Consider the following 27,404-nt stretch of genomic DNA (forward strand, 5'->3'; position numbering starts at 1 on the left):
TCGCAGGCCGCGCTCAATCCACTGAGCTTCACCAGCCAAGGCCCATGTAGTTCTTTGTAGCTCTCGCTGAGCTCACTGAGCTTCTTTATAACCATTATTTTGAACTTAGTGTCATATAGTTTACTTGACTTTATCTCACTTAGCACTCTTTCTGGGAGATACCTCTTTTCCTTTCTATCGGGGATTGATTTTTTGTCTCTCCATTTTAGGTACACTTCTTGTTTGTTTCTGCTTCTTAGATTGATCTACTTTGACTCCCTGTATTTGTGGTGTGACCTTTTATGGCAGGAGACCTGTGGTATTCAGTGGTACTGTCTCTTTGGTGCCCTGAATTGATGGTCTTGGGATGCCCTTTATGCCACTTATGTCAGCTCTTTTGTTTTAATTGGGTTTTTATTGTTGCTGGGCTATCTTTGGTGTGTCCTTTCATCCAGCTGGCTGACTGAGAGTCATTCTACCCACCACATCTTATATGCTGTTGTGCAGATGTACTGTTTTTTTCTTTCTGGATCTTCCTCTAAGATGTGTCAGAGAGTGTCCCAGTCTGGCTTTAAATAGCCTGTTTGAGACTACCAGGGATCTACAGTTTATGGTGTAGTCCTTCAGTTGTTAATCTAGTCACTCTGTAATCAGGAGTTAGGCTTAAGCACCACGGGGTGGGGCAGAGTAATTCCTGCAGATGGGGCTATTGCTTCCTTTCAGGCGGATGCCACTTGGAGGGAAGTAGTCTGCCTGAGCGAGATGACTCCTGCAGTGTCATCTGCAGGAGAGACTTAACACCAGGATCCTGGCAGCTGCTCCCTCAGTTCTCTCCCCAGGCCACCACTCCCAGTCATTCCTTAACCATCCCAAGTCCACTCTTTCCCCCAACCCCCTGCCTTCGTCAGAGTCCAGGGTAAATGGCTGCAAATGAAACTTTATGCACTGGCCCTTTAAAAGGCTCTCTGTGACTCTAGCAGTCTGTCCTTGGCAGAGAAAAACCCTGCCACTTTTCACAGCTGGGTGTTATCTGGGTTCTTTTCGGGCTCTGGTACTATAGGTGGGGAAACTCAACTTGGTGTTTATACCCCACACTTCTCAGGGATGCTGAAATATTCTGGCACTTCAGTTGCCACCCATGGGAGCCTAGACAGACCTCTCCTGTCTCCTAAGCATTTCGTACCAGTTATGTTGTGGTGAAAGCTGTTTCTTCTGACTGTGGTTATAAGGGGTTTTTTTTCCTGCTATTGTTCAGTTGTTTGTTCCAGATGATTTCTCTACAATTTAGTTGTAATTTCAGATTGATCCTGGGAAGAGGTTAGTGTAGCTTCCACTTACTTTTCTGAAATCTTGGATCTGTCGAAATTCCACCACAATTTGAATACAAGTGGTAAGAAAAAACAATTTTGCCTTTTCCCTAATCTTAAGTGGAAAGAACTTAGTCTTTCATCACAAAGTATAATGTTTCTGTGGCTTTTATATAGATGCTTTTTATTAAGTTAAGAAAGTTTGTCATTATTTCCATTTTCTTATGAGTTTTTTTAAATCATGAATGGATGTTAAATTTTGTCAAAGCCTTTTTTCTATTGTTCATGGGTCTTGCATGTAAGTTCTTTGGCTACTTCATTTTCTGTACTGTTGTTAACATACTCCTGTCTATTCTGTACCCACCAATTTGCACTTCTTAATTCCTTCATCTTTTCCCTCATTCTCTCCCTTCACCTAATTGGTAACCCACCATATGATCTACATATTTATTTCTGTTTCCGTTCTGCTTGTTCGCATGTTATTTTTGTAGATTCAGTTGTTGATAGTTGTGAATTTATTGCCATTTTAATGTTCATAGTTTTGATCTTCTTTTCCTTAAATAAGTCCATTGAACATTTCATATAATAAGGGCTTGGCACTCCTTTAGCTTTACCCTTGTCTGGGAAGCACTTTATCTGCCCATTGATTCTAAATGACAGCTTTGCTGGATAGAGTGATCTAAGTTGTAAGTCCTTGTTTTTCATGACTTTGAATACTTCTTGCCAGCTCCTGTAGCCTGCAAAATTGTTTTTGAGAAAGCAGCTGACAGTCTTAAGAGAACTCCTTTGTAGGTAACTTTGCTTTTCTCTTGCTGCTTTTAAGATTCTCTTTTTATCTTTAACCTTTGGTATTTTAATTACAATGTGTCTTGGTGTAGTCTTTTTTGCATCCATCTTGTTTTGGAGTGTTTGTGCTTCCATAACTTTTATGTCTATTTTCTTCATCAAATTAGGGAAGTTTTCTTTCATTGTTTTTTCAAATAAGTTTTTCATTATTTTGCTCTTTCTCTTTTCCTTTGGCAACCCTCTGACTCAAATATTGGTATGTCTGAAGTTGTCCCAGAGGCTCCTTACCCTATCCTTGTTTTTTATTTTTTGTTCTTTCTTTTTCTTGTTGTTCTGAATGAAGTTTTTTGTTCCTTATGTACCAAATCATTGATTTTATTCTTGGCTTAATCCGCTCCACAGTTGATTACCTATAATGTTTTTTTTTTTTACTCTGTGTAACCTTCATTCCTGCCTCGATCTTTTTTATGCTGTTGAAGTACCCAATAAGTTCCTTGAGACTCCTAATAACCAGTGGTTTGAACCCTGCCTCTGATAGATTGCTTGTCTCCATTTTGTTCAGTTCTTCTTCTGAAGTTTTGTTCTATCTTTCATTTGGGCCATGTTTTTTGTCTCCTCATTTTGGCAACTTCCCTCTGTTTGTTTCTGTATATTAGGTACAGTTGCTCTGACTCCTTGTAAAAGGCACCTGTAAATTGTATGTGGTGGAGCCTTAGGTAATCTCTACCTCACAGCCTCTGTGGAGGGACAGTTTAGAAACAGGACAATGGCTTCTGCTTGCCTGCATGCAGACACTTCGGTTTCTCCCTGTGTGCCACTGGTGTCTTTCAAGCTACTCCCCCAGTGCTGGAGTTCAGAGGGAGTATCTGTGTAAGTCGATGCATGAGGTCTTTAAGAGGAACTGCCCGGGACTCCAGAAGTTTCTTGAACTGACTCAATCCCTGATGGTTTTTGCAGCCAGAAGTTATGGGGACTTATATCCTGGTCCTGGATCCCCGGCTGGGTGGCCGGGTATGGGGCTGGGATCCCTTGTTTCTGAGGCATCTCTTCTGATTTTTATCTGCCACATGTGTATGCAGAACCACCCATTCTGTATTTCCAGGTCTTTGCCCCTTTTACCCATCTAGATGAATGTGACTTCTTTAATTCTTTGGTTGTTGGACTTCCTTACAGCTCAATTTTCTGACAATTCTGGGTGGTAGTTGTTTTAAAATTTAGTTGTAGTTTTTGCAGTGGTTGTGTGAGGAGGTGAGCCGTGTTTACCTACGCCTCTGTCTTGACTGGAATCTGTTTCATTTTTTAATATAAAACCAGCCTTACATCCCTGGAATAAAAACACTCACACTGTATACTTCTTTTTATATATTGCTGAAATGTATTTGCTAATATTTTGTTGAGAAGTTTTTACATCTATATTTACAAGGGATATTTGTCTGTAGATTTGTTTTTTAATGGCGTCTTTTTCTAGTTTGTGTCAGAGTAACATTAGCTTCATAAAATGAATTGGGGAGTATTCACTCGTCTTCTGTCTTCTGTACTAGATTGTGCAGAGGTGGTGTTAATTCTTATTTAAATGTATGGTAGAACTCTTCAAGAGTTGTTTAGGCCCAGCTATTGCCTCTTTATTGTTTGGATGTTTTATAGTTATGAATTAAATTCTCTTAATAGGTACATGGCTGTCCATATTATTTATATTATATGGGATAATATATGGTAGTTTGTATTTTCCAAGGAATTAAAAAAGTTTATGTAAGTTATAACATTTATGAGTGTACATTGTTCACAATAGTTCCTTATTGTCCCTTTTAAAAATGTCTTTAGGGTCTCCTGTGACATCTTCTGTTTCATTCCTGATATTGGTCATTTAGGTCTTCTCCCTTTTGCGATTAGTCAGTTTTGCTAGGGGTTTGTCAATTTTATTGATCCTTTCTAAGAAACAGCTCTGTTTTTTTATTTTGCCTACAGCTTTCCTATTTCAATTTCATTGATTTTTGCTTTTATTTTTATTATTTTTTTCCTTCTGCTTGCTTGGGGTTTATTTTGCTCCTCTTGTTTTAGGTTCTTGAGATAGGAGCTTAGGTTATTGATGTGAGGTCTCCCTCTTTTCTAATGTACACCTTTAGTAGTCCTCGTCAGCATTGCTTTATCTGTGCCCCACACATTTTGACATGTTGTATTTTCATTTTTACTCAGCTAAGTAAACTTTTTGATTTTCCTTGAAACTTCCTCCTTGACTCATGGATTACTTAGAAGTTTGTCATTTTGTTCTAAGTGTTGGGCATTTTCCTGTTATCTTTCTGTTATTCTTTTCTAGTTTGATTCCATTATAGTTGGAATAATTTCAACGCCTTCAAATTCGTCGAGATTTGTTTTATGAACTAGAATGTGGTGGATCTTGGTGTATATCCTGTGGGCATTTGAAATATGGTCCATTCTTCTGTTCTTGGGAGGAGTGCTCCATTGATGTCAAATACACATATATCCTCTTGGCTGATGGTGTTGTAGATCCTTGCTGATTAGTGTCTAGGTATTCTGTCAGTTGTTACTAGAGGGGTGCAACTATAATTGCATATTTGCCTATTTCTCTGTTCAGTTCTATCAGCCTGTGTTTTACATATTTTATAGCTCTGCTTTTTGGTACATACACATTTGTCTTTTGGGTATACTGGCCATTTTATTATTACATAACACCCTTTTCTATTTCTAGTAATTTTCTTTGCTCTGAAGTCTACCTTATTTAATATTAATGTCATTATTCTGGCTTTGTTTACAATAGTGTTTGCACATTATATATTTTTTCATCCTTATACTTTAAATCTACCTATACCATTACATTTGATTTAGGACTCTAAATATAAATGACTAATGAGGCTTGACAAGATGGTCCCAGACCTTAGAAATATTCTCTGGGTCCAAGTGCGATGATGGAGCAGGAGAGAGCTGAAGGGAGCAACCAAGAGCGTAGGTCAGAACCATCCCATCTATGGACATGTTATGCACTGCACCATGTAGCCGTAGGTGGCAGCTCTGGGGAAGGACAATAGAAACCTCTGTGGACAGATAAATATAAACAAAAAGACCTCCTCCTATTGTCTATCATCACCACCTACTCATGGCCTGGCATGACATATGCTCTTGGAATTTTGACCCTACCCAAGGGAGTGGGGAAAATTTTATGAAAGACTGACGCTTTGAAAGTGAAAGAAAATGCTGTGCTGTGCTGATGTGCAAATGGGCCCTCAGATTCACATTCTGTGCTCTTCCTCTACTCACCTCCATGTCACAGGCTAGCAGGCTGTTTGCCTGGCTCTATGGCAGCTAGTGTCTAGGTCTGGCTAACTGGAAGGCACTGGCAGGAGCCTGGAGGGCAGGAGGAGAAGAGAATCTACCATAGATTCTCCTTTTCTCTGCCACAGACAACTTCCTCGGCAGTGGCTGTCTCTCCTCTGTGCAGCAGCTCTCACCAGGTTGGCCATACTGCCTGTCCCTGGGTTTCTGTAATCCTGCTTCCTCCCTTTATTTCTCCAGCTATGGGCTGCACTTGCTAATTTCTGGATTACTTCACCAACCGCTGTTTACCTTCTGAATTCTTCCATTGCCTCTGTTAGCAATTCCTTACATCCAATTTTCTATGTAAGTATTTAGAATAGTATCTTTTCCTGGTTAGCCTCAGCTTAAAATAAGTACATTTAGAGAAAAGGTAGAGATGTGGTATTTCTTGCACAACTGGCTTTGTAGTTCCTGTTTCACATTCACTATGTTACCAAGTATACCTACCTTGTTCCCTCTAGCTGGCTGTTTGCTAGGTGACCTATTTATGTCAAAAGGCAGAGGACCTGATTAGACAGACAGTTCTCCCAAGAGGACAGAGAGATGGCCTGAAGATATATGAAAAGTGCTCAATACCAATAATCATCAGAGAAATGCAAATTGAAACCACAATGAGGTATCACTTCACACTTGTCAGAATGGCTATCATCAATAAATCAACAAATAACAAGTGCTGGCAAAGATGTGGAGAAAACATAACCCTTGTATACTGTCAGTGGGATTATAAATTAGTGTGGCCACTATGGAAAACAGGATGGAGATTCCTCAAAAAATTAAAATAGAGTTGCCATATGATTCAGAAATTCCACTTCTGGATATTTATCTGAAGAAAATGAAAAACACTGATTTGAAAAGATATATGCACCCTTATGTTTATTGCAGGGCTACCAGTAATAGCCAAGATATGGAAGCAATCTAGGTGTCCATCCACAGATGAATGAAGATGTGGTATATATACAATGAAATATTATGCAGCAATAAAAAACAAAACAGAAACAGACCCATACATATAGAGAACCAGCTGATAGTTGCCAAAGAAGAAGGGGTGAAGGATGGAAAAAGCTTTTAAAAAGTATAATCCTTCACAGAAAACCATTATTTTAAAGTGATTTTGTGGGAAGGTGCCTGGAGGCAAAGATGTAACTTACACAAGGGGCGTATGAGCTGGGATGTCTGACTCCCCAGATTCGGAAGGCATTTTAGGTCACAAGAATTATTTGATACTTGTTCCTAATTCTTTATGAGCATGGCATTAAAAATAGATTGACTAGATCTTCATTAAACATGGAAAAGCCATAGGCAGAGCTTTTGCATTAATCCCACCACCCATACACCCCTCAGACACAGCCTTTTGCAAGCCAAAACTGATCTGAATTAAGAGTGCCCATTCATAGTCTTTAGTGGCATAGACATGTCACTGAGGGCCCACACATAAAGCTGTTATCAGCCATTAACCTCCTGGTGAACTGGTTTATTGGGTGTTCTTTGTGACACTCAAGAAATGACTGAAGTTTTGATTGGGTGAGGAGTCAGGGCTAGAATGGGAGCATGGAGAACCACCAGGAAGACAGGCAATTTGGAGACAGTGCCCTCTCAAAAGGCTAGCCCTGAGCCTAATAAACTTAAAGGCAAAGCAGAACTTTATTACTTTTGGCCAAAGAACATTCCAAAACTTTCAGAGCAAAGCGCAAGTACAAGGCATTCTTCTGAAAAGATCACATACACACACAACCAGTCAGTACAGAATAAAAGTGAATTTCTGAATATAAAGTATCCAATGTTTTGGAGGTGGTTTATGAGAATGATCAAAAGAACAAGAAACCTCTTTGTCAAATGGATTATAATCTAAAATAACTTTCAGTGTGTTATCTTAAGTTACCAATGCAAAACCAAACTCCATTCATGTATTCAATACATATGTTGTATCAGGTTCTATATTTGAGAAGTTACACACATATCATGTTGGAAAAGTGAATTGTGTTTTCTAAAATTGTTCTTTAGAAATTAAGTCAACATTTCCTGCTGGGGCTGGTGTGGCTCAGTGGATTGAGTGCCCGCCTGTGAACCAAAGGGTTGATGTTTTGATTCCCAGTCAGGCACATGCCTAGGTTGTGGGCCAGGTCTCTGGTTGGGGGAATGGAAGAAGCAACCACACATTGATATTTCTCTCCCCCCCTTTTCTCCCTCTCTTCCCCTCTCTCTAAAAATAAAAAAAGAAATTAAAAAAATCCTTCTTTATCTTTCCTTACTTATATTAGGGCACACAGACTCATATAAAATGTCTTCTAGATGAGCAGCCTCCAGGCATCATGCTGTTCCAAAGTATAGGTGTTCAGATTTATTTATTTGCCTTTGTATTATCAGGGGCATATACAGATTCTGGAACAAGTTCGAAGTGAGATTTGTCTAAATTTGTATTAATTTACAGCAAGTTTATGACTTTTATGTTCAGATAAAGCACTTTGTTAAAAATAACAACAAATTTGCTTGGATTGAGACTGGAACAGAAATTAGCAACATTTATAAACAATTCTAAGGTTCCACTACCTAGAGTTCAAATCTAGCTCAGCTACTTACTAGGTGCGTGACCTTGAGGAATTTAATTAAACTTTCCAGCATCTTTAAACTACAGGTCATAAGTGGTGACTAACTTACAGAATTGTTCAAAATTGTAAATTTGAAAATACACGTAAAAGTTCTGGCACATACTGACCACTAAATAAACAACAGTAAATATACTTATTGCCGTTTATTAACGGGTTTGGCAGAGGAGAGGTGCAAGGATTGAGAATAGAGAATCTTGATTAAAGAAAAAAATTTCTTACACGAATGGGAAAGATCAAGTTCGAAGATTCAAAAATAATCCAACTGCTATCGATTTGAATTTTACCCCCACCCCTTTCACTAGATATTTAGCACTTTTCTAAGATTGATCTTATAATCTGCAATTTCATGGACTTCTGAATCCTTTAAGCAGAGACTGATAAATGACAAACATCACCACACCACTTAACGGCGGAAACCTGAGTGTTGCCAGCCAGGTCTGGGAGAGGATGCTCTTCAGGCTCTTCGGCCAGAGTGCGGAGTCTGGGCTGCGGCGGGGGTGTTACCCACGCTCCTCCCTCCTCTCCTCAGTCGGAGAATCCGCCCCGCCGGCCAACTCCAGCAGGCCGCCTCAGCTCCTTTCCGTCGGCGGCCCGCCCTTCCCCCGGTGTCTGGGCAGGGCGCAGGAGGCGGGCTCAGCGCTGACGGGCTGCGCCTCTGCAGCAGGAGGAGGAGGGCGGGAAGGCGGGCGGAGGAGGTGGAGGCGGGGACTACGCCCGGCGGTAGCTGGCGCTGAGCGCGGTGGGAGACGAGCGGGTACCCGGCTGGCTCCGCTGGCGGCCTCTGCCCGGATCTCGGTGCCGCAATCCTGCGCCTTTCCCGCCCTAGTCTCGGGCTTCTCGGCCCCAAGCACGGCGGAGGCGGCGAGCTGTGAGCCACCGGTAGGTCGCAAGGGGTCGGCGGTTTCGACTGCAACCTTTTGTGCTGCAGAGAAGGTGGTGACGGGTGGGTGGCGGGGGGGGGGGGGGGGGCCCNTCGGGGGGGGGGGGGGGGGGGGGGGGGGGGGGGGGGGGTGCCCCAGTAACCGATTCCCAGTGCCAGCCCCAGTGGCGGCGCCGCCCCTTCCTCCCTGCCTCGTGTCGGGGCCGGGCGCGCGGAGCCCTCGCGGTGCTGGTGAACCCCAGCGGGAGAGCCGCTGGGATGGGCGGCCTCAGTGACCCCTGGCTTTGGGCAGCCGGTCCCTGGACACTGGAGCAGGGGGCTGGGACGTAGTGAACTGGGTGCGGCCCTTGCCGGGTGCGGTGAGCCTGGCGTTCCTTGGCACAGGGGTGGGGCTGGAGACGCCTTGAGTGTGCGGCGCGTGTGAGCGAGTGTGCGGGGGCATGCGCCCCGTGTGCGCGCGGCGTGCGCTCGTCGAGAAGCTGCGGGCACTCGGAGACCCGCAGCGCCTCTCCCAGGGTGCGGCGGCGCGGAAGTCGGGGAGCGTTGACGCGCAGGCTCGCGGCTCTGCCGCTGTGCCCGCTGCGCGGGGCAGCGGGCCTGGAGGCCCCATTGAAAAGTAGCTCCTTCCTGGGCCTGCTGTGCCTGTGGCGGCATGCCCGACCGCACGCCGGGTGCGACTGCCCGGTCCAGATAGTACCCCGGGGCGAGCCAGGGCGGCCTTATCTCTTCAACCCTGGTCGCCCGCTCCGCAATCTGTGGGCGGGGGGCGAGGCTGCCCGCAGCCCAGGGTTGCGGGTCTGCCAGTGCGGTGCGGGCGGGCCTTGTACAGGGGTGCGCGCGTCGATTGGCGCCGGGTGCTGGCCTGAAGCGAAAGCCCAGATGGGTATGGCCGCCCTCGCCCCACCTGTCGCGGGTGGACCTTGGGGCAGGTGGAAAGCCGAGGAAAGGGATTTCCAGGCGGGTGGCACTCGGACCTTGAGCAGGCGGCCGCATTGTGAAGCTGCCAAAGTCTCTCTAGTGGTGGAATCTGCAAATCTCTGCCAGAAAGGAGATGAGAACACGAAAGGAATGATGACCCCCGTCCTTTTCCCCTTGCAAGTCAAGTGTTCCACATCTTGAGAGTCTCCCTACTTCTTACCCACGCCAGTTTGTACCCAGTGGGCTAGTCACTTGTATGGATCCAACACGCTGAGTGTACATGTGGATGGCTGTGATGCACAGGTAAAACCGGGTCTGAGAACTTTTTAATCATTTGAGGAATTGGAAGAATGGAGGCAGAAACATTTTATAGTGTGCCAGCCACTCCTAGCCGAAAGAACAATTCTTGCACAACGTTTCTGTTACTCGACTCTTCATTTTACATTCTTTTTCTCAGATGAGCCATCCTAAAATTTAGAGTTGTTCGGTGGTTTGATTTTAACCCTGTAGAGCAGACTAGACACTAGAGAGATAGAAATGACCTCTTCCCAAAGTTTATTTCCCCGTTTATTTAAAGAAAAAATACAGTACTGGTTATTATTGCAGGCGCTTTTGGTATTTAATTCAAGACTGTGATTTATGCTCCCACAGTTATGTTTAATGAATGTTTCACAGATTTCTCAGTGTTTTATTGTGTACCTGTGTGTGCATTATAAACTTAATAAAATGACCAAAATGAAGTATAAAAGGATTAATGAGCCCAGAGACCTCTTTGATTTAATAAAAACTGATGTATAGAATATGCTTCTGTCGACAGTTTATTTAATTGAAAATGAGATTGTTTAGTAGTATCTATTCTAGGATATAAGATATAGGGTATTTACTGACTTCACATATAGTTAGTGAACATGTTTACTTTCTCTGTGTAATTTTGTATGCTTTGGAGAGGTACTGTACATATTAGCCCTTAAGTATGTAGAGTGGTGGGAGTAAAAACACTTTATATTCAGGATTTAAATTACTGTGCTGATTTTTATACTCTGGCGGTGAGATGTGGGAATCAGCTATTCTCTTCCAGAGAGAATTCTGATTTTGTCACTGGTCTACCAAAATAAGTTCCTAGTTTTAATCTTACATCTGGAAGTCTAGCTAGTTCCACTGTGCACACCTGTCCCATTTCGGTTATGCTTCCCAAGAAGCAAATTTCTTGTAAAGACTGCTGCCTGTAGACCTTCAGTTGTGGTTGCCCTCAGTCATATTTGTGGTGAAACTGAATTTTTTTCTAAAATGAATAGAAGGATGATTTTACCTAATGATAAGACATTGATAATCTAGCTTTAATCTCTACTAGCAGAAATAGAAAACGAATGCTGCGCTTTAAGGGAATTGCTATTAAAAGAACGGATTAGAGAAACACATTTTTGTTTTATTGAACCCATTATGGCTGTCTTACCACATTGAAGAGTGTGGTGAGGTTAATGATTTGTTTTTAAGGTCAAGGATGGATTCCGAAAAATCACACCCTACTTAAACTCTTCTTTAGAATTATTGACGATTTAGTTTTTATGAGTTGTAAAGAAAAAGCAAGAATATTTTAAAGTAAACCCCAAGATGAGCATGTATGCACGGCTAAGCATTTTGTTTTCTTTGTGTGTGTTGTTAAATATTATTATTTCTGTTCAGTGTTCTGTTAGTTGAGAGATGTTTTGGCACTTTTGGAGTGTTTTTAGAGTAATTTTTTAGACTAGTGGTTGCAAAATATTTTCATTAGTCTCAGTGGAACTTTTAAAAATTACCTTTTTTCCAAGTGGTTTTCCATTATTGGTCTCTCCTTGAAGAGCCACTCTGAGAAGTCCTACCTGTTTCCATGTTTTTCTTTGTGTTTTGAGAGGTAGCATTAGAACCTGTAACTTCTACTCTGTCAGTTTTCTTTGCCTAAAATTTATCTTGCTTTTCATAGTATAATCTTTAATGATTAGTGGGATTTGTTTACCAAAATTCACAAGGACTATGTGCAGGCTGTCATACTCATGACCTGATTTGGAACTGATAAATTTCTTTAGAGCTTTTCTTACTGCTGTTTTGTTAGTAGATCTAAGCTGAAGCCTGAGTTTTATGGCATTTTTATGTAATGATTTTGTGTAGGCTTAACCATTTTCATGTGGAACTTTCTATGTTTTGGGGGAAAATCACTCCCTTCTTTAGGTTCCCAGTGCTATTCAGGTTTACTGTTATGCCTATTAGATTTATGTATTTCCATGTCTGTCTGTCCCTATCACCTGGTCTCAGCCTTCAGTTTTTGTATTTGCCCCACTCAGTGTACAGGGCTGCAGCATAAGGCTCGAAATATTGTTGAATGACTGCATGAGTAAGTGAATAATTAAGTGGTTGTGTGGATTCACCCAGATACTCCTCAGACCTATATGGGAAGCCACCATGCAAGCAGAAGGTCCTCCATTCCGTAATTCATTGCCTTTCCATTGTTGTTATGTATATTTGTGAATAGGATCACAATGTAATTGCCAAACTGGGACACTTTTGAGACATAAAGGGGGATCTGTAATTAATTATGCCAGGGCATTGGTGGCTATGACTGGAGATGTGTGGGCACTCTGCTTTTGAAGGACATTCTTTTTGTTTACTTCTGATGATATCTGTCATCTTGACTGAGAAATTTGACACATTTGCTAGTTAATGTTTGCAAACTTTTCTATTTGTAGAAGCCTATTTGCAGTCAAATGTTGGGTGTCTTTTGCTTAGTCACTCATGGTTTCCTTATCCAGAGGCCTGTGGACAGCTCTTCACCATGCTTAGTTTTTCCTGTTTTCATGGCTTATAGGATAATATCATGGGGTTTTCTGTTTGTTTCAACTGCTTATAGCTGGAAGCATTATGTACTATTGCCTTTGCTCTGTTTATATGAATTTGTTTTTCCAAGCATTTAGTCCATCTCCTAAGAATTTCATGGGAGTTCTTTTCTTTCTTGCTGATTGTTTTTGAGAGGAGATCCATTGATATCTTGCCAAGCTTTTGTGTTCAAAACATTGGCCAGAATCAATTGCAAGTGTTAAGAGATTTATAGATTTTGAAAGTATTCTAAAAATGTTATTATAAAAATATATTTTTATAACTTTCATATTACAGTGTTTTGTTTCTAGTGGGAGATAGATAAGGTCACTATAGTTTTTCGACTGGATTCCTTTATAGGCAAGCTCTTAAGAAGTAATATTCTTTCATTAGCTTCCAGCCTTGTTCTTTCCGTTTAAATTTTTTTCCTTTTACCCCATCTTCATCATTTTTTTTAGCACCTGTGCATAGATAGCAGGCAGTTACACACGAAAATAGTAAGAATCAGAAATGAGTAAAAAATGAGAAATCGAACAGAGCTCCTGTACCTTGATTTTGCCCGGCGTGGCTCCCCAGGACTCTGTTTATAGTCTGTTTTTGGCTTGGCACTGGCCTAATAGGGATAATCAGTTACTACATTTTGTTTACTATTAAATTACCAACCACTTCCTAAACTTCCACATCAGCTCCAGTTCAAGAGTTAGATAATTACTTCAAGGCTTCTCTGCTTTCAAATCTGGAATGAAGTTTCATATATAAAGCAGTGTGTCAGTAGGCTTTGTAGTCAGACAGATTGGGGTTCAAGTAATGCTAAAGGAGTGTTTTTCAAGTTGTTCTTTTTTTAAAAAACGTGCTTTTCCAAGAGTCTTCCAATCATTTGCTTCAGAGCAGTCTTATGAAGGATGTTTATTATTGCTATTTCATGGCTGAAATGAGTAGACACCAAAGAATTAATTGCATAATAACATCACACATCGTAAAAGGCTTTGCAGCATGCAGAGCACATTTGTTCACCTACCACGTGTCCTTTGGTTCACACAGCTATATGAGGGAGGAGGGATGCTGTTGTCCTCAATTTAAAGATGCTGTTTTGCAAGGTCAGGAGGCAAAGTTCTTAGCAAAGCTCGGGATGGGGAGGTCCTGTTCTTTTGACAGCCTCATGGTTACTTTTTTATAGGGTACTATGAGTCTATTGAACCGGGAGTAGGACTAGGGTGGTGGAACCTACATTTAACCCCCTAAGATTTAGCCCAGTTAGCTACTCCTGGTCTCCAAGCTACCTGCTTCAGCAACAGAACACAGGGGAACAAGCTTGATAAAATATTTGCAGTTTAATTTAACTGAACAAATTCAAAATTAATTACATTAATTAATATGGTATCCTATATAACCTATACCTGGTATTAGTACCTCCTGCTAGTTTCATCTTGTTTTGCTGTTAGAATTGATATAATTGCTTTATAAGTGTTGTTACTTTTTAAATTAAAGGTTTATTTTTATATCTCATGTTTAGTATCTGGAGTAGAGCAGAAAAATTATTATGCCTGTGTTCCCTTGTGACTCATTGGAAATTGTACAGTGACATCTTCTGGGATTTAGTCTGGTGAGTTGTATTTTGCTTCTTCTGCTTGTTAACCAGTTGTATGAACATAATATTATAATGTGTGTAAGGACTACATGAACAGATAAATGTAAAGTCTCAGTATGTTATTTCAGATATGTATACTACAGTTACGACATTTTAATTTTTAAAAGATTTTATTTATTTTTAGAGAGATGGGAAGGGTAGGAGAAAGAGAGGGAGGGAAACATCAGTGTGTGGTTGCTTCTCATGAGCCCCCTGTTGGGGCCTTGCTCACAACTCAGGCATGTGCCCTGACTGGGAATAGAACCTGGCCATCCTTTGGTTTCGAAGGCTGGCACTCAATCCACTGAGCCACACCAGCCAGGGTGACATTTTTAATGGCAAGGGCTGACATTGTTGCAAGATGCTAATATTATATTTGAAAATTTTAACTTTTTGAGTGAGTAGATTTTTCTCTTTTTATTTCTGTAAGATAAAGGAGGTCTAACGGAATATCAGAAAATACAGTAGTGTGAAAAGATAGTTACTCTCATTTCAGGAAAATTTTGGTAAAAACATTGCTGTCCAGAGATTGGCAAAGTAATCTGTAAAAAGTTCTAGTTGTATATTATCATACGTAAAGAATGGCGAACAGGTGACAGAAAGGAAAGTCATTTTCACCTAGTTGAATAGCAGTTTGCTGCAAGCGTGACATTCCTCCCATCACACTGGGAGTTTAAACTGTTAAGCATGTGCAGTGCTGGTGTTCTCCTCTGGTTGTCTTTTTCAGTCTGTCCTCTGTGTGTCTGTGCTGCCACAGTTGTCCATGCGGCTCCAAGTCTTCAAAGGGGAGAAAAACTAGTAATGATCTTGTAACTCTTTAGAGTTTTAAAAATTACATTAGTGTGAGTTCATGCTTTGGTGTAACGTTGTATTTGGCCAAACATCTTTGTAGGTCCTTTTTTGCACTATTTAGAAGGGTCATAATCCTTGACAAAAATAGTTTCGTAATAAGCAATTTTCAAATTAATCAGTCCATAGTAGAATGATTCAAAGGGATGATGAGGAAACAAACAGTTTTGTTTGTGAAGCATTTGTAACCTATCAAATTTATGAAAATGTATTTTAAAACATCAAAAAAGTGGAAATATTACTAAAATTTTGTTTGAAAGAGAAAGCAAGAACTTTGAAAATCATAAATACAAAGTACTTTCAGAGGATTTAGAATAAGAATGTAGCTGGGTCACTAACTCATACAGCTGAGATAAAGCATAAAATTTGGTCCTCTAATTTTTAAAATTCTTCAAATTGTATATTCTCAGAATCAGAAGGTATTTTTTAATGGTTGTGTAGGCTATATTGACAGGTAACTTCTGCTTTTTACAAAATATTTTATTTATTTATTTTTAGAGAGAAGGGAAGGGAAAAAGAGAGGGAAAGAAATATTGGTTGGTTACCTCTGTACCCTGATTGAGGACCAAACCCACAACCCAGGCATGTGCCCTGACTGGGAATTGAACCAGTGACCTTTCACTTTGCAGGATGACACCCAACCAACTCAGCCATATTGATCAGGGCCTTACTACTTCTTAAGTTTGTTCATTTCCCCTTTTGCAGCTCTGCTAGACAGTCCTTCTATTTACTTACATAACTATAGCTATAACTATGGATCATACATCTGTATACATATGCATATGGAGAGATACAGATATATATATACATTCCTGTAGCTACAGGAATAGAAAATTCAGAGGACGATCAAAAACTTGGAAATGTGTGACAGCTTCTTTAATTTTTAAAGTCAGATTTATTAAAGTGTAATTTACATACAGTAAATTCACCCTTAGAAGGTATAGAGTTTGATGAGTTTTGACAAATATATACAGTTGTATAATGATCACTGTAGCCAATATATAGAATATTTTCATTATCCCCCAAAACCCTTTTGTACCCCTTTGCAGTCAGTCTGTCCCCTTCCCCCAACCCTAGGCTTGGCAGTCACTGATTGATTTCTTTCCCAGTAGTTTTGCCTTTTCCAGAGTGTCATGTAAGAATCACACAGTATGTAGCATTTTCTCTCTGCTTCCATCACTCACCATAATCCTAGTTTGCTCCTTTTCATTGCCAAGTGGCATTTTCTTGTATGGACAGAGCACAGTTGATCCTTTTCCCTGTTGGTGGACATTTGCATTGTTTGCAGTTTTGGGTGGTTATGAATGAAGCTGTTATAAACATGCACATTCTTGTCTTTGTATGAATGTATATTTTCATGTTTGCTAGGTTAATATCTACAAGTAAGGTGTGTGGGTGGTTAAATAAGCATTTCTTTAAATTTTTGAGAAATTCTCAAACTGTTTTCCAAAGTGGTGGCGGTACCTGACAGAGGCTTCTAAATAACTAAAATAACTATCCCAAAGTGCATATAGGCGAAGGAACCTGATTCTCATTCAGCACACATTTATTTTTATTTTATATCTAGTTTTAAAAACTTTTTAAAAAGCTCACAATGTGTTAAGAACAGTTAAAATTGAAGGCTTTAGGGATGATAGGTTGTTAGCAATTGCAAGCAGCCAATAGTGATGGTCACTGATTTGGCTATAATTGCTGATGTAAAAAGAAAGAAAGAAAGAGGGCGGGAACTTACAGGGTGAAACTCTTCTGTCAGATAAGTTCTGTCTGACAAGTTCCCAGCCATGTCTGCATCTTAGAATCACCTGGGGATCTTTCAAACATTTCGGAGCCCTGGCTACACGTCACATGAATTAAATCACAAATCTGGAGTACAGCACTGACATCAGTATTTTGGGAAGCTCCTTAGATGTTGTCAATGTGTAGACAGGTTTGGAACCACATGGTAGAAGCAAAGGAGCCCTGAACTTGGAGCCAGGAGACCCGGAGCTGCCTGCCTGGCTCTGGTTCTGGGAAAGCCCCTGCCTTCGTGGCCTCAGGGTCACCTTACCTGTAACTGGAGGTTCCAGGTAGGTGAACTCCAAAATGATTTGGCACTAAAATTTGATGGTTCTTGATATTGTTAAACTGATAATAGCCATGCTCAGGAGAAGCCTTTTCCCAAGGAATGGCCCTATTCTGAGTGGTTTGTTTCAGATACCTCTTTGAAAAGAATTCTGTTCACATGATGGCATTTTTGTTCTGTATATTTAGACAGTTTTCTCTTAAGTGATATTGCTGTATGTTTCTAAAAACAGTGCAAGCATATGGAGCAGTTTTTTGACTACTGAGGGTGACTTTTTTTGATAAGCCTGATTAAAAAAAAACAGTACTTCTCAAAAAAGAATTCTTTGTCTAGCAGTTGTGCAACTTAATAGCTATTTTCAGAGCTGGTCTAAGGAACTAAGGCGTTTAGGTTATATTTTCAAAATGCTGCTCCTTTTGCCAAATGTGTAGGAAGTTTGGCCTCTTGGAGAGTATTCACAGCTGATCACTTTCTCTCCAGGTCACAGTGTTTTGAATGTGCTCATCCTGGTGTATCAGGTTCCCTGTGCACGTGCATTGAGGTTTAGATCTGTTTGCTTTAGTTTCAGTCAAAATTCACAAGTGCATTCTTCACTCACTGTTTTTAAATGTGTACCGTGTACATTTTTTACTGGTAAATGTTGGTGTTGCTCATTTCATGTTGTCTGGTTTGAACCCTTATATTGCAAAGAAACGTAGTGGTACGTGTGAACATGGCCAGGTTTTTCCTGTTTTATAAACACACGTCAGTGCCATTATTACTGAGTGGACTGTGAGCAAGTTTGATGGTGAAGACCCTTAGGTGTCACTTGTTCCTGGTACTTGTTTAAGAAACTCAGTTTTACAAGCATTGTTCAACAAGTTGACTTTTCTACTCTTAGCATTTTCTGTTTTAGACTCACCTGTCCACTGCAATTTTGCTGCTTGTTTTTCTATTTTCTGATTCCAATCCTTATTTTTGCTTTAAACTGGATATGAAAGGCATTCATGGAAACAATAAGGGTTGCTGGTTTCTGATTTTTAGTGCTCTGCAGTGCAGAAGTTAGCACGGGACCTGATTGCTCAGTTCACGTTTGTTCCTGTGGATACAGTGGGAGCCGTGCCCGCTGCACAGACCTGCATTCCACGCCAGAGTGCTTTGCAATCATTTGTCCTGGAAGTATGCTTTTTTGACACAAAGTTATTTCAGAATCTGAAACAAAATGCTTACTCTTGAACAAGTTTGTTAAAATAACAAACTCACAAGCAGATTTTTCAGGGTAAATATGAAGCATTTACTGCTTAACACAGGCCACCCCCAGTTGTAGTCATTCATTCCTGACGAGTGATGTTTAATAAGAAATTTTGCAGCGTAAAATATTGGACATCCATATATCAAGATATGTTGACTTTGGGACCATTCAGTCTTTATTGTCTCAAGTATCACCCCCCCCCTTTTTTGGTAGATTTCCAAAAGTGGAAAGTACCCATACTTCTGTCTTCCGATAGGACAGGACCTGTACCACCCTGGCCCATGAGAAAGGTAACCTGAGGAAATTGTTTCAGTAACTGCTCTCAGGATCTTGCTCCAATATTTAAATTCAATTTGGAAATTCTCAGGAATTTAACAGCATGAAAAGTTTTGTTTTCAGTCACATTGAAGAATGGAAGGTATGTTGCTTAGTCAGCATTCCATTCAGCTAAAAATGAAATATTTGCCAGTCATTGCTTCCCTTGTCTGAAGTCCAGCCTCCACCAAGCTTTCTTAGTGCCTCACAGTAGATATTCTTTAGAAAGGCAATCTGTAAAAAACCCAAAGCAATTGGTAGGCGTTCTGGTTGCACCATTCACTTTCCTACTTCAGTGTCAAGATTGGAAGATGTTCTTGTACATATGAACAAGACACTGCAGAATCTGATGAAGCCACCAAAAAGATCTGTTTGTTTTGAGACTGTGCTATTGTTTGGAGCAGAAGTGTTGAAAATGTAAACAATTTTTCAGCCCTTAGAATTACTCAGCAGGTAATAGCTGTACATGTAACATATCTAAAATGAGCATTTTTGTGTTCTAGTGCAGCAAGGCTGATTCAGAAATTTTACACAGAGTATTGACCGTGGTCACTTAAATAACTGTTAGAGGGTATGAGAAGTGCTTGTTTCTTTAACTTTCTGGGTAAGTAGCGTTTTCTTCCAGGAGTATGTGGTTCATGTCATCCCACTGTGTATAGGTGTCTTACACCAGGCAGCTTGGTGAGATTTCTAGAGCTCTTCAACCACATCTAGACAAGTATGTAGGTTAAATCCTTGTCTATCAGGAAGATGCCTGAAGATCCTGTTGGTTAACTTGACTGACGCCAGGTGATACTGTTTTATGATACAGTGGCTGCTGGAAACTTAACCATTGATGGTTACTCATCTAACAGTGGTGTCTAGTTCACGTTGCATCAAGTTTTGACCTTACACATTGCCCCACGCCACTTTAATAATTTTCTAGCTAATGTATAGTATTTTCCCTTTCTCTCAAATCTTGGCATCCTACTATCCTTTATCCTTAACCCCTAGAGATGGTAGGAATTCCCGATGGTCTGCCTTGATGCAGCAGGATTGACTTAGTGTGGGAACAAATATGTGATGACTTACACTATTAACCACAGAAGCCTGTGCCCACACTTCTGTGCTGTGACTTTTTACACTGTTAACTTGCTTAGTAATTTTTATCTCTCATAGGCAAAGAAAGATGACTTTCAACCTAGCTTCTGTTTGAATTATTACCCAGTTCAGGAAAGTAGGGTGTGAGTCATGGATTTTAGGAAGTGCATAGAATATCTAATGAGGGTTCTGTAAGGTGACTGGTAGAAGTCCTTGGACTGTCGTGGACTGCCAGGTTTGGAAAGACCTGGACTGGGTCACTTACTGTGACTGATTGCTTGAGTCTCACCACCTGGGTGACTCTACTGGGTGGGGCCCCCCAAACTAGGTGTGCTCCATTTCCTCCACAGCCCTGGTTATTCGGGCCTCACTGACCCTCCTCTGTGTGTCCTTGCGTCTTTTGAGAATAAACGATGAGAATCACTTCCTGCCCTTACGTGGTTTGTAGGCTTTGGATAAGCTCTTTTCTTGGGCTCTTTCTGGAAAACAGAATTAGTGAGAAAGGAAGGATTAGTTTGTCATTTGGCTTAGAGTAAACATTTGTTTCTTTACCATAAAATTTGATGAAGCTTTGTATGGCCTTCTAAAGTTTATTAGATGAGAAATCTTCAGGTTTTGGTAAACACATCAAGACAGCTGGTGGCCACCTGCTTCCATACTCTCCATAGAGAAATAGATTATAAAAGCAAGTACAAATTTATTTTTTCATTAATAAAATAAAATAAAGCCAATTACTTTAAGTCTACAGGGGTTGAGGGGTGAAGATATTTTGGTTGAATTACAGTTAAAACAGTCTAAGATTTAGAGTACAAAGTGAATAAAACTATGTTGATCTCTTTAGCAGCTGTTTTATCTCAGGGATTATTATTAGTGTTAATTCCAGATATGCTATAAATGTGGACCCTAGTTAGGACAGGATGGCATCTGGTAACTTCAGTCTGGGTTATTTATTTTTTAATGATGGAAGTATAGCATGCAAATGAAGGAAAAAGGTTATGCATGGCTTTTCTTCAGCTTTCTAATTGCTTGGATTTTAAGTGAATACCCAAATTTAGGAAATGCCTCAATGAGAAAAAGTTTTTTTTTTTTTTACAAAAGGATTCATAAGCATTATTTAATATCGTAGCCTTTTTCAAGAAATACTTAATCTTAAAATCAGTTATTACTTGACATTTTGGTTAGCAATCTGAGATACATAAAATGATGTTTTCGGAAATGGTATTGCTATTCAGATTCCTGTAATATTTTATTTTCCAAAATTTGATGTATCTACAACTTCCTAAGAACCTGGCAGTTCTTTGTGGCACTTCCTGTCATTGGAGTTTCCCCCACCCTGCAACGTGGTCATTGTAATGGATCATGTTAGTATGTATTGTTAATTCCCCTGCCATTTACGACACGATTCAAAAGTGCAGTGTTTTACATGGTTTATTTGATGATAAAGTGTTCAAATAAAATAAAATCTGGTATTTTATATGTATTTAATGTTACAAATGATTTATTGGATTTATTGGAATATGGAAGGAGGAATGTTTTCAAGATTTGGAGGCCCCTTTCCTTAAGACTTTCCCATACTGTAAGAAAAATGACTTTGGCCTAAATTGAAATCTTTGCAGAAATGGATCAGCTTTTATCTTTTTTATTATTTGTCCCTAAACACAGTTGAAAAGAATTGCAGGTGGAAGAGCTGAGCACTTACTTTAAGTCAAATGATGGGAAGTGTAAAGATTCTAATTTTCGTGTTGGAAAGATTGTGTGCATTCTCGTGACACTGTGTTGATTATTTTTATTTGCCTAATGTTGAGGTGTGGATTTGATCTGCTTAATATCTTATCAAGGAGTAAACTTTGCATGACTGCATGGAGCACTGTGTTGAGAGAAGTACTGCGTTCCGTAGGCTCCTCCACCCGAACCGTTTAGTGGTACTTCAGGCAGACGGCGAAGGAGTGGTCGTCACTTTATGCCTGCCCTAGGACTTTCAAAGGCAGATAAACAGTGCATGGGCTGCTTTTCAGGCCAGTGTTATTTCATGATCCCTGAACCTTCTAAAATTATCCAGCTTGGCCCGTTGTTCTGCGCTCTGCAGCCTTCTAATCTGTCTGTCTACTTTTAGGAGTGTGCAGACTGGTGGCTAAAATGGAAGTAGATGTTAATGGAGAGTCCAGAAGTACCCTGAGCACCCTGCCCTTGCCCGTGGCCGAGGCCAGCTCCCCTGGAAAGGCAGAGGCAGAGAAGCCCCGCTGCTCCAGCACCCCGTGCTCGCCGATGCGCCGGACTGTGTCAGGCTACCAGATCCTCCACATGGACTCTAACTATTTGGTTGGCTTCACAACTGGCGAGGAACTCCTGAAGTTGGCCCAGAAGTGCACAGGAGGCGAAGAGGGTAAGGGAGAAGCCGTGCCTTCCTTGCGCTCCAAACAGCTGGATGCAGGACTCGCACGTTCCTCTCGTTTGTATAAAACCAGAAGTAGGTACTACCAGCCATACGAGATTCCAGCTGTCAACGGCAGGAGGCGAAGGCGGATGCCCAGCTCAGGAGACAAGTGCACTAAATCTTTACCTTATGAACCTTATAAGGCCCTCCATGGGCCTCTGCCTCTTTGTCTTCTTAAAGGTAAGAGGGCTCACTCCAAATCTCTGGACTACCTCAACCTAGATAAAATGAACATCAAGGAGCCAGCTGACACAGAAGTGCTACAGTACCAGCTTCAACACCTAACCCTCCGAGGGGACCGTGTGTTTGCTAGGAATAATACATGAGTGACCTGCCGAGTGTGTAAACCAGTTTAGGGCAGCCTGTGCTTGGCTAGAAAAACCCACAGTTGTACTCTGTACAGGACTCTTCACGTTATAGATGGTTATATCAGCTAAGTGTTCCAGGAACATAAACATTGTTTGGGTCAAATTTTGAATACAGAAGTAAAATCACAGGTACTTGGGGAGAAATCACTCTAGAGCACGCAACTACAAAGAAAACAGAATGTTGACCATTAGTTTGTATAGCTTTTTAGCTAGGAAAAAAGGCTTTGGTACGGTAAGATCTTTACGATTCTCACGCTGGAGTCAGGAATGCTATTCTGCTTGGTTGTTGCTGACTTGGTATGATTCATTAGAAATTTATATCTTAAGTACTTAAGTACTTCTTTAATCTCTGTATTTTACTATAAAATGTATGTAATGATTTGTTTTATGAAATTTAGAACTTGAACATTGCTGAATTGGACCACTTTTTATTTTTAAATATTACGTTTAAATATTTTATAACTGGTTTTGCACTGAAAAAAAATAACATTTCAGATCGACAAGAGAATAGTCTTTCTTCACTTGCCTCAATACTAATATTGAGCAATGAATTTTTTATTTCCGCATGGAAAGGTATTGATCTCTATGGCTGTAAAATATTTCTTTATAGCGTTATTAACGTGTGTCTTAATAAAATTAAATTTGGGATACAAAGTATTTATTTTACAATAGGTGGGGGGGGAAGCTTTTTCAGAAAGTTTCCAATCTGAAGTTTTCATAAGTTCAGAAAGTTTCCTTTGAGCTTATTTTCTAATTTAAAATTCATCTGGAACTTTAAAGTGGAAAGATTCTTTTGGTTGTGGATTATAGGCATAATACAGTCTGCATCTGAATGTTCTGTAAGTGAATGGAACTTTAATAGAGGAACTCATGATTTCTACTGTCGAATGCTTAATCTGAGTATGAAGTGATACCATTCAGCACGGCATCGGGTCATTCCAGGTTTTGGTTTTTGCAGCACAAGCATTCATTGAAATTCCAGTTTCTAGGATTAGTGTAGGAGCCTAAGGGGCTTCTACAGTTTTAATGGGTTAATCCTGGATTACTTAACAATTTATGTCAATTGCACTGGTTTAATTTGTTGCTAAAGAGAGATTGCCCTGGCTTTAGTAACAAATACAGCTCAACTATTCTTGAATATATTTTGAAAAAAAATGTATGTAACTTACCTTTTGTAAAAGTTTCTATTTCTTTTCTTCTTTTTTGACTCTTGAAGGTGCAATTTATAACTGAATTGGCATTTCTGGCAGCGCAGACTGCTTATTTTAAATTTTATTTTGGGGGCTGTGAGTTTCTTAGGTGTTAGCAATCTTGCTTATAAAATAAGAACACCTGTTAATTAATCAGTGGGCCATTCCTGGTGCAGTTGGGACTTTTCTTAGCCAGAATGAATGGCAAACTATTTAGAGCAGAATAAGTATTAGAAAACCCTAGGAACTCCTAATCAACATTTATTATGCTTTCACTGAGGCAAACTGTGTGATTGAACCTTGGTGAAGCTGGCCCATATCTTCCTGAGTTACTCAAATTTCTTGGCGGGCTGCAAATTTTCAGCTCTTGATACTTTACCGTAAATTGCACCTTTGTAACATATTGTATTGACGAATGATCACTAAGATTAACTATATCTATACAGTCATTAGTTTGACAAGAAATAGAATCCTGTCAGATGCCAAAGAGTTGGGATTTTTACGTTTAATGATTAAACATCGTTATTTATTGATGATTTACCCTGTGGAACTGTATTATTTCTAACTATGAAATAAAAGGGTGATGTAAACACACATTGTTGGGTGATGCTTTAAACGAAGTCCACCACCAACAGGCGGGTCGCTGTTCAAGAATTCCACTGAAGCATGTATTTTTAGGCCCCATTTTTGTTTAAGAAAATTACTTTTGGTGCTCATTCACATTTCAAGGTAAAGGCTGTGTTCACGGCAATGATTGTATTCGGTGGTTAGGAAACACAGCTGTGCACCTGTGAGGTCTGTCGGCTGCCTGTGCACCTGAATCCTTTCCAGAGCTAAATAAAACTACGAAGCTTTTAGTTTTGTTTTGCTTTTAAAGACAGGTAACAAACAAACAATTCTGTGGTGGAGATGAGGGGTTAAAAGTTGGAGCTATGATGCACAGTTGCGATGTCTGATTAGTAAAGATATGTCATTTTAAATTGGGTGTGCTAGAGAGTTCCTGAAATCAAGGTCAGTAGTTTTTCTGTGTTTGTGGAGCCCTTCATTACTTTGTTCTTGCCTTCTCCGTGCTCCACAGGCTGATGCTCCTACAGATACTGCCCTGTTGAGAAAAAAGGGTTAGGCTGGATCTCTTTGAATTGAAAAATTCCTGTTTCCTTTACCCTTTTAATGTGTTCTATTTTTGAACTTTCCCCCCTCATTTTTATTCAATTTAATATTCCAGACTGAACAGGGCACGCTTTTGGCCATATACACCTGATGAAGTTACTTCACAGTGCTTGCCCTTCAATACGTTGCAGTACCACATAACTTTGTTTTTCTCCCCAAAATAGCGTGTTTTAGAGGCTCAGCTGATGCATAAAGTAGCAATAGAATTTCAGCGTTTGCCTCAATTTGTGGTGAGCTGCTCTGGCTCCTCTGAGTCCCCTTGGCTGCACTTGTACCTCTGGTTCCTGGGCTCCTGTCGTCTGCGTCAGGGACGAAACTACCATGGGGAGGGGTGAAAACTTAAACTCACCGACAACCCCCAGATCTTCTGGACCCAGGCTCCACTGGGCTACCGAGTCCAGCCTTACTGAGTCCCGTCCATTGCCCCTTAATGCCCTATAATGCTCATATGTGGGTCACTGTCTTTTTCCCTTCTTTGAGATGTTTACTTAAATGATTTTAGTAGTTGGGGCTTGGGGATGGTTTTAGAAGATCCTGTATTAACTTTTACAGGAATATTGGCCTTTCACTAAAGAAGAACTATTTCTTGAGATCTTGAGAAAAGCAACCTATTTTTACTTATTTTCTCATCCTAACATACTTTTATCTCAGAAAGGCTTTCATTCCATTGTAACCATTGACATTTTTAAGGGAACTTATAAATGACCCTGGCCTAAGTGTTTGTTCTCATAGAAAGTAGGAGAGACTGTCAAGCAGTTTACTAATGGCATAAATGCTCTACAGGGGTCCCCAGTCCTCCTCCTCCTCCTCGTCAGTGGGCCCTGCTGGCACCAGCCCTGCCTCCTGTCCGCCCCCCTCCCTGCCCCCTGAAACACCAATCCCTAGGAAAATTGTCTTCCATGAACCTGGTCCCTGGTGCCAAAAATGTTGGGACCGCCGCTCTGGAAGAGTTGAGGTAGAGAGCGAGCGAGGATGCGCCATACTGTGCTGTAGAGGAGGCAGCAAGTACTAAGTGAAATTGGCTTTTCAACAACATCATTTGATTAGAGAAATGAAAATGGATGACGATTGCTTTGGAAATATAATAAATGCCATTAGAAAGCTAGAAATGGCGGTCGTCGGCCCTTAATGATGGTGCACGTCACTGTGAAATGTGCTTTTTTAAATAAGAATTAGGGAGTGCACTCTTTGATATTTTACATTAGAAGAAAATGAGGGATTTTCTGGCCGAGGAGAACAGTACTAGAAACAAATCAAAAGAATGGGTTTGATTTGTCATTTTGAGTTTTCTGAGCCCCCAGGACCGTTTGTTTCTCTAGTGTAGTGGAGATGCTGAATTTGTATTCTCGCCATTATGAAGTGACTCCTTGCAAGAGAAAAAGTGTGAAACCATGTCTCCTAAATGTTGTCACCCCTGATCCTGGGGTTGTGTCTGATGTACAGATTTTTGGGAGAGTGCAGGATGAGAAAGGGGGGCTCTTTAAACAGAAGAATGCAGCGGCATCTCCTGGAATGAAACAGAGTAGCTACACAGTCAGTAGGGTCCTTAAGTGACCCGGCTGGGCTGGCTTTTGGAGTTGAGAGCTTTGATGCTCTTGCCTTTGTAGAAAAGCTAGCAGCACTTTCAAAGTTCCTGCTGAACGCTCTCGAGAATGCTCTTCCTGTGTGTCCATGGCAAGAGGAGGGACCACTGGGCCCAGGATGTTGACCGGAGAGTCTGGTTCACCAAAGGAGGAAGGTTCTTCACCAAACTTTTATGGGTTACACATGGGCATGTATTTGGAACACTTTGAATTGTCTGTTTTTGGCCTAATGCTTCAACGAGGGAAAGGAGCTACTGAAATTCGGAACTTGGCGTGGTGGTTAGAGCGCCGATGGCAAACGCCGAGCGTGTATGCCACCACTCGCCTCACCGAGGCATGTAGCAGACAGCTCTGGTCCATCCGTGCCCAGACTCTGAGTCCAGATGTGGCCTCATTATCTTCCTTAAACCAGCCCTTTAGAGCAGCTGCTGCTGAACTGATCAGCATTGAACTGATGATAAAACCTGTTTGCCCACCACACCCCCCTGCAATAGATTATAGCGTGAAGTGAAAAATGGTCTAAACGTTCCTGAGTAAGAGGCCATTCTGGGCCCTCTCTTCTAACTAGAGAGCAGGGCAGGGTGGGCTCCAGTACCATCACCCACAGCGTGCCTGCTGAACACATGTAGGCACTCTGCGGACAAAAGGACTTAAGATCTACTTCACTTTCCAGGATGTGCTTTTTGAAGAAGCACTGGGAGAGGGAGGGCAGGGTGGCATATCTTGTTCATTTTTCTTTCGGTACCTTGGCCAGCTTATTGGATGTGCTCACTAACATTGCTGATCTGTGTAGAAAGAGAGAAAAGTCCCTTCATAGGAAAGTCTAGGAGATGAAAAAATAC

At 40.8% G+C, this 27,404-nt stretch overlaps 1 protein-coding gene across 3 annotated transcripts; it reads left to right on the forward strand.

The window, feature by feature from the left end:
• The first annotated feature begins 8,695 nt into the window (after positions 1–8,695).
• Positions 8,696–24,798, forward strand: MACIR (macrophage immunometabolism regulator). Of its 3 annotated transcripts, none has more exons than XM_037032136.1 (3): positions 8,697–8,887; positions 14,167–14,256; positions 21,931–24,798. In XM_037032136.1, exon 3 carries the CDS (start codon positions 21,954–21,956, stop codon positions 22,575–22,577), a length of 624 nt encoding a protein of 207 aa, XP_036888031.1. In that variant the 5' UTR covers positions 8,697–8,887; positions 14,167–14,256; positions 21,931–21,953; the 3' UTR covers positions 22,578–24,798. The 3 variants fall into 3 exon arrangements, with proteins under 3 accessions (XP_036888033.1, XP_036888031.1, XP_036888032.1); XM_037032137.1 differs by lacking the exon at positions 8,697–8,887 and adding an exon at positions 9,693–10,109; XM_037032138.1 differs by lacking the exon at positions 14,167–14,256 and having other exon boundaries at positions 8,696–8,887.
• The last annotated feature ends 2,606 nt before the right edge of the window (positions 24,799–27,404 follow it).

This window comes from Sturnira hondurensis, unplaced genomic scaffold (assembly GCF_014824575.4).
Source record: "Sturnira hondurensis isolate 20B ecotype Veracruz unplaced genomic scaffold, ASM1482457v3 Scaffold0021354, whole genome shotgun sequence".
In the NCBI taxonomy this organism is placed as follows: Eukaryota; Metazoa; Chordata; class Mammalia; order Chiroptera; family Phyllostomidae; genus Sturnira; species Sturnira hondurensis.